Genomic DNA, 15,450 nt, shown 5'->3' on the forward strand with positions numbered 1-15,450 from the left:
TACTCACACAAAGTTTCTAGGCAAACAAGCTGTTATTAGCATGGAACATCTTTAAAGGGGAGACTGTAAATATGTCTGTCTTTGTTTCTCATCTGATATTTTAGAGCTTTTGGTGGTTTTATTTGCATGTCTTGGAAGTTTTGAACATGTGGCAACATGGGCCTGTTTGAGAAGAATCACTCAGCTTAGATACAGTTTTGTCTTTATGAACTAGTAAATTATTCCTGACAAGATTAATACCAAGGAAAATAAATAATAGCTTCTTTCTGCAGTTTGTGTTCAAGATCACAACTATTTGACCTCCTTGAAGTTGAGTGATGGCAATGCAATCTAACTTTCAACCACATGAGGGTATCATCGAGATCTAAAGACCATTGCGAGAGCAAGATAATTCATTGTATCCTCAAAGTAGCCTACATTCTTTCTATAGTTGTTATTTTGTGTCATCCCATGTGTGTCCTACATGTTTCCACAACAACCAATGTTATGGTGTCTCTTATCGGTTGAAATTAACTGGACACCTGTCCTGCATACCTGCGCAGTCAGTTGGTGGTTTTACACGTGTTTTTACGCACGCCTTTTACTGAATGGAACGTAATTCAATGAGACCTGTTGAAGACGGAATGTCCAGAAATATTAGCCTACCTAACACCATAATAACAATATACAATCATAAAGCACATAACATTTTTAAGACAGTATTGGTCACATGGATTAATTGATTGAAAAAATATATAGTTGGGAGCTAAATAGTGGAAGTCTCGTCTCTCTACCGTTGTCCCGTTTGGTTTTAACAGGGGGGTGGGTGGTATAGCACTGTCTGTCTCCCTCTGCCAATGATAAAACAGCGGCACATACCTGCTGTCCCGGACTCTAAAATCCACCCCATCAGTCTAGGAGGACAACCACATTAACACCACTGCCGCCAAGTGATGACCCGTCCAGTCTCCTCGTCCTCAGCCAACGCTACTACCGGGGGGCTTGGAGCTGCATAGCACCAACGCTCCGCGGACTGACCCCAATAACTAGACGCGATTACCCCAAAAAAGCGAACAGAGATTTGTTTGATACGAACTCCGAGGACTACTTATCTTCTAAAGGAATTATCTAACTAATTTCATTTCCCCCTCACTCAAGCAAGCAGCGGCCGTTGTGTTCAATGACACCATGCTCATTGTCTCGTCCCGCAGTGCGCTGCTGTCCGTCTACTATCCCCAGATCTTCCTCATCCTAACCAGCGGTAGCTACCTGTAGGTTGGCACGTGATTTTTAACCTCTTCTACAGGTGCTTGTACAGCCATGTGATGGTGTGCATTTGTAAGATTTCTACATTTTTTTTCTCTTATGCACTAATTTAATTACTTTGTTGATTGGGACATTTACGCACGTGGAAATTATAGAGCATATGTGGTTTATAATACAATTTCACTATAAAATGAACAACTCAAATAAACTTTTGGAACTTAGATAATAGCCTTTTGTAAATTACTGGGATTGATATTGGCCTTTACATGAAATTGTTGGTGGCAAACAATATCTGTTTGGTTTTGTGATTGAAAATAGAATATTAATAACAAGACAACCTCTTAACAAGAATAAAATTGTTTAATGAACATTTAACATGTCTGAAGAGCTTAATTTAAACTTCGCTGACAAAATGTATTTTCCAACTAGCTTAAAAGTCTTAGTCAATGGAGAGGTTCACAATAACAACTGCTACAACTTCCCAAAATAACAAATGAAATTAAATACATTTTTTGATGGACTTATAAATGACTTATGTGGTATTCAGTGTTCAATAAGTAAATTGATGAGCTGACCTGATCAGTAGGATTTACACATTGCAACATGACCATGTTCTCTACATGCTATATTTGTAAAGCAACATATGGGAAAGAGCAACATGTCGCTGGATGACATCCTGTGTTCTGAAGACATAAAACTGTACAAGTTGTTATTTCTTATTACATTAGTGCAGATATATCCCATACTTGCACAGACAGACCTGACCAATACCTAAAACAGCCCTAGTTGAGGTTCATGGCTTTAGTTCAAATGTGGGCTTAAACAGCTATTAGCCAGAGTTGGTTTGTTGTCTTCTTCATTGGCTAACCATTGTTTGCTTTTGTGCATTTTAAAATCTGATTCAATGACTTGAAGTAAATCTTACACACAGTCGACCTTTAAAATGTATGAGGGTCAAGTTGCTTGGCTCAGATCTACAAGGTCACAATAAACAATCTCAGTGACCTGTGAGCTTGTCTCGAACCAGTCGTGTGTCTTAAATCAGCTGTGTGTATTAAGTGCTCTATCTAGATTGTTAGCAGAACCAAAACCTGGCTGATGTGAGGGAACACTGTAGCTCATGGGGGGACAGTCCGTGCCACGCTGACTCTGCCCCGCCGACTCTATGCCTTGATGTTTAGCCATCTCCCTCCCCCCCCCCCCCCCCCAATAGGGCACTGTCCTCGGTGGTAGCGTTGGGTGCTAACATCATTTGCAACAAGATCCCTGGACTGGCCCCAAGGCAGCGCACCCTCTGCCAGAGCCGCCCGGACGCCATCATCGTCATTGGCGAGGGTGCACAGCTGGGCATCAACGAATGCCAGTACCAGTTCCGCTATGGCCGCTGGAACTGCTCCGCCCTGGGCGAGAGGACCGTCTTTGGACAAGAGCTGGGAGTAGGTCAGTCTACCTGCTGCAATTCCTCTAGTCAAATGCACATCACTTGTTAGGGGATGCTGTGCCGAAGAAAACTTGTAGGGACAGTTTCCCGGATGCAGATTAACCCTAGTCCTGGACTAAACTATTTTCGATGGAGATTGCCCATTGAGCTTGCTTTTTAGTCTAGGACTAGGCTTAATCTGTGTCGGGGAAATCACCCTGGGGCTCCCGAGTGGCGCAGCGGTCTAAGGCACTGCATCTCAGTTGTATCACAACCGGCCGTGATTGGGAATCCCATAGGGCGACGCACAATTGGCCCAGCTTAATCCGGGTTAGGGTTTGGCCAGGGTAGGCCGTCCATAGTAAATAAGAATTTGTTCTTATTAACTGACTTCCCTAGTTAAATAAAGGTTAAATAAATAGATGAAGTAGGACCCGCAATGGTGTGTCCTACTTCATCTCTACATTCTCTACAGTGTGGCTGCTCCACACTGAGAAGGCTATAATGGTTTATGAGGATGATGCAGTGATTGCATCAGAATGCCCACCAGACCAAGCATTGGCTAGAAATAGTGGAGAGCTAAGCATCTGATTGTGCCTCGTGGGCAGAGTGAGAAGTCACTGGCTTTTCCTGTGCCCAATGAAAATGTATAGGTCTACTGTCAGTGACTAGTGCCTAACTCAGTCCAACCAACGCTTTCCAAGGTGCATGACACAAAGGATAACTGGATATATAACAAATATGATCAGCCACTCTTACAAGAAAATGAAAGTTCAATTAAAGTTGTTTCTGTTGAACTTCATTTTTCTTCCCAATGGCTATGTTCAGGCCAGGGCACTGGTTACAGGAGAGGTTATGGTAGTTCAGAGCCATACGATTTGGTGAAGGTGGGAGCGATAGCTATCATCATGGCCAATTTGGTTGTTGTTGTGAGTGTGGTGCTACTCCTGCAATAGAAGCAACGATGGGAGGTTCACAAACTCGTAGAGTGAGGAGTGACACTCTATGGTTAGTGAAACTACTTCAGTGAAATCTTCCAGTGAGCGTACTATTCTTTCACCATCATCCTCCTTCAATAACCACAGTGAATACTGTACTTTGACTCAATAATATTAGGAATACGGGAACAATTGAAACTTGAAGCCGTGTTGCTAGTGGAGTTTCAATCCTACAACAGTCTTTCCTACATGTGACCTCATTGTGTAGAAGTCTGTCCTGCCTCTGGGCTTGAGTTTGGTTTGTGCATTCATTCTTACAACACTGACTGTCTTAAATACAGTAGGTCTGTATTAATTGTGTGAAAATGAACCAGAAAGTCCTTAGAAGTGCAACCTTTCCTAACTATCTATACTCATAATCTGTAAACATTGCTCTGATCTGGTTTTAGTCAACATTCCCCTATTCTTTTATTTCCCACAGGACACTAGTCGTATTGGTCTTAATACGGGCTCTCTTATATGAATTGTCTATCAGTCAGAAATGTTTTATTGCAGTCTCGCTGTGGTTTGGGAACTGTGTTTAATCCAACAGCTCTGGGAACAATCACTCCTCTCACAGACAGGCGGACAGCTGGATCCATTTAGTTATTTTGTTAGAGGAAAGGAAATGTATCTATTCCTCTGTTCACCTTGGTGTGTTAGGGTTATGGTGTGTTAGGGGGTTAAATGGGACACTCAGCTTGTCCCTCTACTGGTTGTATGTGTTGGGAGAGATTGATATGACAAGAACTCTGTCGATCTACTGGAAAGTTATGGTAGGACTCATCTCTTGGGTTGTTGTTGGTAGTGATGAGATGTTGGATTGGTCATTCAAAGGGCCTGGGCAGGCTGATCCTATGGTCAGTTGATCCATTTGAGTTCATGCATTTGTAAAGGAGTCACGTTTAACCCCTGTGCGGCCTCCGTCCCGTATGCGGGATGGACATCCAGCGAAAAATCCTATCGCTATTAGCATAACAAAATTTAATATATATTTTTTTTCAAATTTTTTTTCAAATTATATCGTTTTATAGATACACCTCTCCTGAATCGAACCACGTTGTCCGATTTCAAAAAGGCTTTACAGCAAAAACAAAACATTAGATTATGTTAGAGGAGTATATCGTAAAAGTAGCCACAGCCATTTTCCGACCAACCACATGCATCACAAATAACCAAAAAACAGCTAAATGCAGCACTAACCTTTGACAATCTTCATCAGATGACACACCTAGGACATCATGCTACACAATACATGCATTCTTTTGTTCGATAAAGTTCATATTTATATATAAAAACAGCATTTTACATCGGTGCGTAACGTTGACTAACTATTTTCCCTCAAATGCATCCGATGAAACGGCGCTACAATTTACTAAATTACTATTCGAAAACATTTTTAAAATGTAATATTGTCATTCTAAGATTTATAGATGAATATCTCTTGAAAGCACCTGTAATGCCAGATTTAAAAATAACTTTACTCGGTAATCACACTTTGCGATAAATGCGATACTCAGAACAATAGGCTAGCAATAGCAATAGGCTAGCCATCTTGGAACAATCGCATATCAAATCTAGTCTTGTATACTATTGTCAATAATCCCTTACCTTTGATTATCTTCATCCTTAGGCACTTCCAGGAATCCCAGGTCCACAACAAATGTATTTTCGTTCGAAAAAGTTCATCCTTTATGTTCCATTAGCTTGTTGTTGTTAGCGCGTTCTGAAGGCTGCACCAAAAGGTCCGACGTGCGCGGGGCTACTCTTTCAACAAAATGCATTTTTTTCTTATTTAGGTTCGTTCAAACATGTCAAACGTTGTATAACATAAATCTTTAGGGCCTTTTTCAACTAGAGCTCCAATAAGATTCGAGAGGGACGATTGCATTGTGTTTCAAAACGTTTCGAAAGGGGAGGGTAGCTAGTGGCGCCGGCGTCATAATGGTGATGGCCCTCTCCGTGTGACCACGTTCCACAGCGTGTCATTCTGTCAGTTTTCACAGTAGGAGACTCAAATCACTTTGTAAAGACTGGGGACATCTAGTGGAAGCAATAGGAAGTGCTCAATGAACCATAGCTCACGGTGTGATTAATAGGCAACGTGATGAAGTTGAGTCCGCAATTCAGAATTCCACTTCCTGTTTCGATCTGTCTCGGGGTTTTGACTGCCATATGAGTTCTGTTATACTCACAGACACCATTCAAACAGTTATATGCATATTATATGCATATCCTAGCTTCCGAGTTTGAGTAGTAGGCCGTTTAAAATGGGCACTAATTTTTTCCAAAATGCGCCGTGGCGCCCCCTATCCTAGGCGACCGTCAAGAGGTTAAAATATATATATTTCACCATTATTTAACCAGGTAGGTCAGTTGAGAACAAGTTCTCATTTTACAACTGCGACCTGGCCAAGATAAAGCAAAGCAGTGTGACAAAAACAACAACACAGAGTTACACCTGGGATAAACAAACAAACGTACAGTCAATAACGCAATAGAAAAATCTGTATACAGGAAATCCAGGAGGTAAGGCAATAAATAGGCCAATATTAGCGAAGTAATTACAATTTAGCAATTTACACTGGAGTGATATGTGCAGATGAGGATGTGCAAGTAGAAATACTGGTGTGCAAAATAGCAGAAAAACAAGTATGGGGATGAGGTAGGTAATTGGTTGGATGGGCTGTGTATAGCTGCGGCAATCGGTAAGCTGCTCTAACAGCTGACGCTTAAAGTTAGTGAGGGAGATATGTCTCCAAGTGATTTTTGCAATTCGTTCCAGTCATTGGCAGCAGAGAACTGAAAGGAAAGGCAGCCAATGGAGGTGTTGGGTTTGGGGATGACCAGTGAAATATACTGGAGCGCGTGCTATGGGTGGGTGTTGCTATGGTGACCAGTGAGCTGAGATAAGGCGGAGCTATACCTAGCAAAGACTTATAGATGACCTGGAGCCAGTGGGTTTGGCGACAAATATGTAGCACAGACAAGCCAACGAGAGCATACAGGTCGCAGTGGTGGGTAGTATATGGGGCTTTGGTGACAAAACGGATGCCACTGTGATAGACTGCATCCAATTTGCTGAGTAGAGTGTTGGAGGATCATTTGTAAATGACATCGCCGAAGTTAAGGATCGGTAGGATAGTCAGTTTTACGAGGGTAAGTTTGGCAGCATGAGGAGGCTTTGTTGTGAAAAACGAAGCCAATTCTAGATTTAACTTTGGATTGGAGATCCTTAATGTGAGTCTGGAAGGAGAGTTTACAGTCTAGCCAGACACCTAGGTATTTATAGTTGTCCACATATTCTAAGTCAGAACCGTCCAGAGTAGTGATGCTAGTCGGGAGGGCGGGTGCAGGCAGCGATCGGTTGAAGAGCATGCATTTCATTTTACTTGCATTTAAGATCAGTTGGAGGCCACGGAAGGAGTGTTGTATGGCATTGAAGCTCGTCTGGAGGTTTGTTAACCGTGTCCATGTCACGGTTATCGTCGGTGAAGGAGGACCAAAATGCAGCAGGACTGTGTTTGTTCATTTTGAACATTTATTAAATCAAAATGAACACAAAACAACCTCACGATCACCGAACAGTCTTCTCAGGCTCACATACACTAGACAAGAAACAATCTCCCACAAAACCTACACCAAACAATTACCCATATATAGGACTCTCAATCAGAGGCAACGAGGAAACACCTGCCTCCAATTGAGAGTCCCAAACCCAATCAACCTAACATAGAAATACATCAACCAGACTACACATAGAAATACATCAACATAGACCATAACTCAAAACCCGGAAATAATAAATCAAACGCCCTCCTAACTAACACACCACCCCGAACCACATAAAACAAATCCCCTCTGCCACGTCCTGACCAAACTAAAATTACAATTAACCCTTATACTGGCCAGGACGTGACAGTCCAAAGAAGGGCCAGATGTGTACAGAATGGTGTCATCTGTGTAGAGGTGGATCGAAGAATCACCCGCAGCAAGAGCGACATCATTGATATATATACAGAGAAAAGAGTCGGCCCGAGAATTGAACCCTATTGCAACCCCATAGAGACTGCCAGAGGTACGGACAACAGGCCCTCCAATTTGACACACTGAACTCTATCTGAGAAGTAGTTAGTGAACCAGGCGAGGCAGTCAATAGAGAAACCAAGGCTGTTGAGTCTGCCGATAAAAATACAGTGATTGACAGAGTTGAAAGCCTTGGCCAGGTCGATGAAGACGGCTGCACAGTACTGTCTTTTATCGATGGCAGTTATGATATCGTTTAGGACCTTGAGTGTGGCTGAGGTGCACCCGAGACCAGCTCGGAAACCAGATTGCATAGCGGAGAAGGTAAGGTGGGATTCGAAATGGTTGGTGATCTGTTTGTTCACTTGGCTTTCGAAGACTTTGGAAAGGCAGGGCAGGATGGATATAGGTCTGTAACAGTTTGGGTCTAGAGTGTCTCCCCCTTTTAGGAAGCGAGGGTCCAGATTGTTTAGCCCAGCTGATTTGTAGGGATCCAGATTTTGCAGCTTTCACAACATCAGCTGTCTGGATTTGGGTGAAGGGGGGGGGGGGGGGGGGGCTTGGGCCAGTTGCTGCGGGTGGTGCAGAGCTGTTGGCCGGGGTTGGGGTAGCCAAGTGGCCAGCAGGGCCAGCCGGTTGTCAAGAAGTTCCTCTTCAATCACTTAATTTGATTGACCTGCAAGGACAGAGAACATAACTATTGAATGAGACCAGGTTTCTGTCTTGACCACTAATCAATGTCAGCTACAGCAGTTAGAATACCAACAACAATGGGACCAATCATGTATTGCTCTATAATGAAAACACATTTATATGCTGGGGACGACGTTTGGCAGCTCGAGGAAAACATTCACTATTCTACATTTACCGAAAGGTCTGGTTCCCTGGTTCGGACTGATGAGAGAAGACTTCAGAGTTAGTTTAAAGTTATGGATCAGGGAGCCACAGAGCTAATGGGATCTATGACTGAGTTTGTCAGGTTGGAGAGAAGCCACCCCATTGCCTTCCACTAGTCGCCATGCATTAATACTCAGGTTGTTGAGGAGAATTGAAGCCAACATAGTATCTTGATTGAGGTGGGAAATATCCTATTACAAGGACAACACAATAGTAATGTTATATACAGCAATTCATTTTCTTTCCATGAGGTAAATGTTAATGTGTTTGTTCTGAAATGGAAAGCTTGCCATTTGAAAGGCTCTTGCGGGTTATCATCGTTGCTCTGACGGTGTAGTTGGACAGATTGATCAATGCATAGCAATGTATAGCAGATGTGAGAATGTATCGTGTGGTTGTTGGTCTACCACCAGCTACAAAAACAATGAGTAATGTTCACTTAAGATTTATCTAGCATCTTTAAGTGGATTTGTGTGTTTAACTTCTTATAAATAATTTACAAGACGTTACACTACATTGATAAACAACTTGTCTAGAGTGAAGGTAGTGAGCTCAATAACACTACATTGTGAGCTATAGAATGACATGTGTTGGCTGAAACAGAAACCAACTGGCACACATTAAGTGCACTTATAGATAGGATAATCTACGCTAAACAGAAACGTAAACATGTAAAGTGTTGGTCCCATGAGCTGAAATAAAAGATCCCAGAATTTTTCCATACGCTAAAAATATTATTTCTCTCAAATTCTGTGCACAAATTTTTTACATCCCTGCTAGTGAGCATTTCTCTTTTGCCAAGATAATCCATCCACCTGACGTGTGGTATATCAAGCTGATTAAACATGATCATTACACAGGTGCACCTTTTGCTGGGGACAATAAAAGGCCACTCTAAAATGTGCAGTTTTGTCATTCAACACAATGACACAGATGTCCCCAGTTTAGGGAGCGTGCAATTGGTATGCTGACTACAGGAATGTCCACCAGAGCTATTGCCAGAGAATCTAATGTTAATTTCTCTACCATAAGCCACCTCCAATGTAATTTTAGAGAATTTGGCAATACGTCCAACTGGCCTCACAACTGCAAACCACATGTATGGCGTCGTGTGGCCGATCGGTTTGCTGATGTGAACGGAGTGCCCCATGGTGGCTGTGGGGTTATGGTATGGGCAGGCATAAGCTACAGACAATGAACACAATTGTATTTTACTGATGGTCATTTCAATGCACAGAGATACCGTGACGAGATCCGTGCCATTCATCCACCGCCATCACCTCATGTTTCAGCATGATAATGCATGGCCCCATGTCACAAGGATCTGTACACAATTCTTGGAAGTTGAAAATGCCCCAGTTCTTCCATGACCTGCATACTAACCAGACATGTCACCCGTTGAGCATGTTTGGGATGCTCTTGCTCAATGTGTACGACAGCATGTTCCAATATCCAGCAACTTCGCACAGCCATTGAAGAGGAGTGGGACAACATTCCACAGGCCACAGTCAACAGCCTGATCAACTCTATGCGAAGGAAATATGTTGCGCTGGTGGCCCCACCAGATACTGACTGGTTTTCTGATCCACGCCCCTACCTTTTTTTAAGGTATCTGTGACCCACAGGCACATCTGTATTTCCAGTCATCTGAAATACATAGATTAGGGCCTACTGAATTTATTTCAATTGACTGATTTCATTATATGAACTGCAACTCTAATTGTTGCGTTTATATTTTTGTTCAGTGTATATATATATACTATAGTACATATACTACTATAGTACATACAGTAGTTTTTACTGTATCTGCTGGTTTTTATCAGTGGAATCTTACCCAGCCCTCCTGTTAAAAATTAGGGCTCTGACGAGAGTCCGATAGACTGAGAGTATCAAATAAGGAATGGTAGGTATTTATAAGCCTGTTACAGCTTAATTACATTACACTAGTATAAGACCGCAGTCAGGTCACCCAGTAATGTAAAGTGTGGATACACTTTGTTGTAGTGAGCCACAAGCCTTTCATTAGGCCACAACATAAAATACTGTACTGTAACAAACTCATACTATGTACTGTAATGCACTACAACTTACCTAGGACTAGTGCAAGTTAATTATTTGCCCCTCTCTCTCTCCTCCCCAGGTAGCCGAGAGGCGGCATTCACCTATGCCATCACGGCGGCTGGCGTGGCCCATTCGGTGACAGCAGCGTGTAGTCAGGGCAACCTGAGCCAGTGTGGCTGCGACTGGGAGAAGCAGGGCTACCATGACCAGGAGGTGGGCTGGAAGTGGGGAGGCTGCTCGGCCAACATCAAGTACGGTGTGGAGTTCTCCAGACACTTCGTGGATGCCCGAGAGATCAAGAAGAACGTCCGACGTCTGATGAACCTGCATAATAATGAGGCAGGACGAAAGGTAAAGTGACTGACACTGCTTGTCTTGTTGTCTGGGGTTTTAACACACCTAACAAAAATGTAGTTGTTTCTGTAAAGATCTAGAATAGAAGACAATATAATACAACTCCATCAGAAAAGTATACTGAACAAAAATATAAATGTTTCATGAGCTGAAATAAAATATCTCAGAAATGTTCAATATGCACAAAGTGTAATTCTCTCAAATTTTGTGCACAGATTTGTTCACATCCCTGTTAGTGAGCATTTCTCAGTTGCCAAGATAATCCATCCACCTGACAGGTATGGCATATTAAGAAGCTGATTAAACAGCATGATCATTACACAGGTGAACCTTGTGCTGGGGACAATAAAAGGCCACTCTAAAATTTGCAGTTTTGTCACACAACACAATGCCACAGTTTTGAAGGAGGGTGCAATTGGCATGCTGACTGCAGGAATATCCACCAGAGCTGTTGCCAGATCATTTTATTTAAATTTCTCTACCATAAGCTGCCTCCAATGTCGTTTTAGAATTTGGCAGTACGTCCAACCACGCCAGCCCAGGACCTACATAACCAGCTTCTTCACCTGCGGGATCGTCTGAGACCATCCAACTGGACAGCTGATGAAACTGTGGGTTTGCACAACCAAAGAATTTCTGCACAAACTGTCAGAAACCGTCTCGGGGAAGCTCATCTGTGTGCTTGTCATCCTCACCAGGGTCATGACCTGACTGCAGTTCAGCGTCATAACCAACTTCAGTGGGCAAATGCTCACCTTCGATGGCCACTGGCACGCTAGAGAAGAGTGCTCTTCACGGATGAATCCCGTTTGTTTTCTCTTGATTGATGTGTTTGACAGTGTGTTCCAGTTCTCAGCAATATCCAGCAACTTTGCACAGCCATTAGAGTGGGACAACAATCCACACGACACAATCAACAGCCTGATAAACTCAATGCGAAGGAGATGTCATGCCAGATACTGACTGGTTTTCTGATCCATGCCTCTACCTTTAAAAAAAAAAGGTATCTGTGACCAACAGATGCATATCTGTATTCCCAGTCATGTAAAATCTAATTTATTTCAATTGACTGATTTCCTTAAATGAACTTAACTCAGTAAAATCTTTGAAATTGTTGCTAGCTGCATTTATATATTTTTCCAGTGTAAATATAAGTTCAGCGGAGACAGCATCGCTGTGCTAAATGATGCTATACTAGTTTAAAAACAGAGGGTTTCAGAATGCATGTGTCGGTGTGTGTGTGTGTGTGAGTGGAGGGAATGCAAGGCCAGGCCAACCGGCTGCCAAATGGAGGCCTGCCATAACCCTGCAGTCCCATTTATTGAATTACAGAGCATTAAGTCAGGATACAGGATATTATTGCAGTCTCTCTCTCTTCCTCTCTCGGTGGCAGCTCCCAAAACCATGCTGCTGCACCACTACACACACTGAACTAACCTAATCAAGAGCCAATTCCCCTAACTTGATAGCAGGGCAGATCAAGAGCAACAGGCTTGATACACTGATACACTCGTACATGATAGGCAAGTAGGCTACAGTACTGGCCACCCAGTTAGACGTTTTACTATAATTCCTATAGACAATGTATCTATGCAACACTGATAGATATTGCATTGCGTTAGAAGTTGCTATAATTTTTGGGTGAACATTGGGCTACATAAACATTTCCGATTTGGTCAAAACTATATAACTCAACCCTAAACGGTAAACTGTCAAATGTGTCCACTGAATATATCTGTGAGGCATCAAAACTTAAATTGCACATGAAACCTCAGTACAACGTTATACATGTTCTGGTCGTTTATTCTGTCCATTGTGGTCTTTAGGAAGGTCAAGTTAGTAAGAGAGTAGAGGCTTGAACCTGGCATCACTGTCCAGTTGGGGGATTTGAAATATGTACTCCATATGGACTTTAGGCTATATTGCAAGGGATGCCCTTAGTTAACCTCCCTGGGCAAGGCGGGACGCTTGTGTCCCACCTAGTCAACAGCCAGTGGAATTGTGTGGCGCGAAATACAAATGCCTCATAAATGCTATAACTTCAATTTCTCAAACATATGACTATTTTACACCATTTTAAAGACAAGACTCTCGTTAATCTAACCACACTGTACGATTTCAAAAAGGCTTTACAGCGAAAGCAAAACATTAGATTATGTCAGGAGAGTACCCTGCCAAAAATAATCACACAGCCATTTTCAAAGCATGCATATATGTCACAAAAACCAAAACCACAGCTAAATGCAGCACTAACCTTTGATCTTCATCAGATGACACTCCTAGGACATTATGTTATACAATACATGCATGTTTTGTTCAATCAAGTTCATATTTATATCAAAAAACAGATTTTTACATTAGCATGTGATGTTCAGAACTAGCATACCCACCGCAAACTTCCGGTGAATTTACTAAATTACTCACGATAAACGTTTACAGAATACATAACAATTATTTTAAGAATTATAGATACAGAACTCCTTTATGCAATCGCGGTGTCAGATTTTAAAATATTTTTTTGGTGAAAGCACATTTTGCAATATTCTGAGTAGATATCACGGCTAGCTAATTTGACACCAACCAAGTTTGGCCCTCACCAAACTCAGATTTACTATAAGAAAAATTGGATTACCTTTGCTGTTCTTTGTCAGAATGCACTCCCAGGACTTCTACATCAAAACAAATGTTGTTTTGGTTCGAAATAATCCATAGTTATATTGAAATAGCTCCGTTTTGTTCATGCGTTCAGGTAACTATCCGAAGGGTGATGCGCGAGCGCATTTCGCGACAAAAAATGTCAAAATATTCCATTACTGTACTTCGAAGCATGTCAAACGCTGTTTAAAATACATTTTCATGTGATGTTTCTCGTAAAATAGCGATAATATTCCAACCGGGGGACGTTGTATTCGTTCAAAGACTGAAAGAACAAAATGGAGATTTCACATGAATGCACATCTCCAGTGCCACTGTCCCCAGGCAGGCCAGTAACAAACTCTGCTGCTGTTTTTCGCCCAGAGACTGCAGAGCTCTCATTCCACTTTCTGGCGCCTTCTGAGAGCCAATGGAAGCCTTAGAAAATGTCACGTTACAGCAGAGATAACCTAGAAGGACAACAAATTGTCAGACAGGGCACTTCCTGCATGGAATCTTCTCAGGTTTTGGCCTGCCATATGAGTTCTGTTATACTCACAGACACCATTCAAACCGTTTCAGAAACTTTAGAGTGTTTTCTATCAAAATCTACTAATTATATGCATATTCTCGTTTCTGGGCAAGAGTAGTAACCAGTTTAAATCGGGATTTTTTTTATCCAGCCGTGAAAATACTGTCCCCTAGCCCCAACAGGTTAATAGACGTAATGTATTGTAGAACTGTTGAATGAATTGGAAAATACAATTTGTGGATATGTGGGCTGGCCTAATGCAAATCTCCAGTTCACATCACTGTGAATTAAGTAGAGAAACAGAATGTAAGCTTGTGAGATCAGGATGGTCGAACTAGTTAATAACATCAATGACAACAAATTACTCTCAAAACACTTTAAGCTACCTACACACAACTATTCAACATTTGGGACATGCCAACTCTTTCTCAAAGGATGTATCTAGCCCTCAGGTCATGTCAACCTTTTCCAAACCCTGTATCCAACCCTCTTCTCTCCTCTCCCTCAGATCCTGGAGGAGCATATGAAGCTGGAGTGTAAGTGTCACGGCGTGTCGGGCTCCTGCACCACCAAGACCTGCTGGACCACCCTACCCAAGTTCCGGGAGATCGGCTACGTCCTGAAAGAGCGCTACGGTGAGGCGGTCCAAGTTGAACCGGTCCGGGCCTCGCGTCTCCGTCAACCCTCCTTCCTGCGTTTGAAGGAGTCGCGGGGGTACCAGAAACCCACGGACACAGATCTGGTCTACCTGGAGAGGTCTCCTAACTACTGTGAGGAAGACACAGCGACAGGGAGCACAGGGACGCGGGGGAGGCTGTGTAACCACACGTTACCCCATACCGACGGCTGCAATCTGATGTGTTGTGGTAGAGGCCACAACACCCACCAGTACACCCGCGTGTGGCAGTGCAACTGCAAGTTCCAGTGGTGCTGTTTTGTGAAGTGTAACACGTGCAGTGAGAAGTCTGAGGTGTTCACCTGCAAATAAAGGATGGATGGATGGAGGGGGACGGAGGGATGAAAGAGGGAGCTGGGACAAAGGACAGGGCAAGGCCATGAGAGAGGATACAAGGAAAGGAAAAAAGGATATTAGGACGTGGACTTAGTGGGGAAAGACTCTTCAGGATGTACTCTACAGTGGACTTGGAAATTGTTAGATTCTTCATGGCTTCATTTTGCACATTGGACATCCTATTTGTTTTTAAAAACAAAGACAAAAGATTAAATTAACTAAAATGACTTTGAGAGAAAGTACATTGAGAAGTAGGCAAATAATGTTTTCTTCTCATGCGCTGACTGGAAAA

The 15,450-nt window shown here is 42.6% G+C and overlaps 1 protein-coding gene across 1 annotated transcript; it reads left to right on the forward strand.

The window, feature by feature from the left end:
• The first annotated feature begins 1,111 nt into the window (after positions 1-1,111).
• LOC115198639 (protein Wnt-7b-like) lies at positions 1,112-15,134 on the forward strand. The gene is made up of 4 exons (XM_029760722.1): positions 1,112-1,250; positions 2,459-2,685; positions 10,706-10,977; positions 14,655-15,134. The coding sequence occupies exons 1-4, from the start codon at positions 1,168-1,170 to the stop codon at positions 15,132-15,134; spliced, it is 1,062 nt and encodes a 353-aa protein (XP_029616582.1). The 5' UTR covers positions 1,112-1,167.
• Positions 15,135-15,450: the final 316 nt, after the last annotated feature.

This window comes from Salmo trutta, chromosome 8 (assembly GCF_901001165.1).
Source record: "Salmo trutta chromosome 8, fSalTru1.1, whole genome shotgun sequence".
In the NCBI taxonomy this organism is placed as follows: Eukaryota; Metazoa; Chordata; class Actinopteri; order Salmoniformes; family Salmonidae; genus Salmo; species Salmo trutta.

Coding starts and splice junctions, on each gene's coding strand:
- LOC115198639 (XM_029760722.1), top strand. CDS start 1,168: ATGCTCATTGTCTCGTCCCGCAGTGCGCTGCTGTCCGTCTACTATCCC. Junction 1,251..2,458: donor CTAACCAGCGGTAGCTACCT/GTAGGTTGGCAC, acceptor CCCCCCCAATAG/GGCACTGTCCTCGGTGGTAG. Junction 2,686..10,705: donor TGGACAAGAGCTGGGAGTAG/GTCAGTCTACCT, acceptor TCTCCTCCCCAG/GTAGCCGAGAGGCGGCATTC.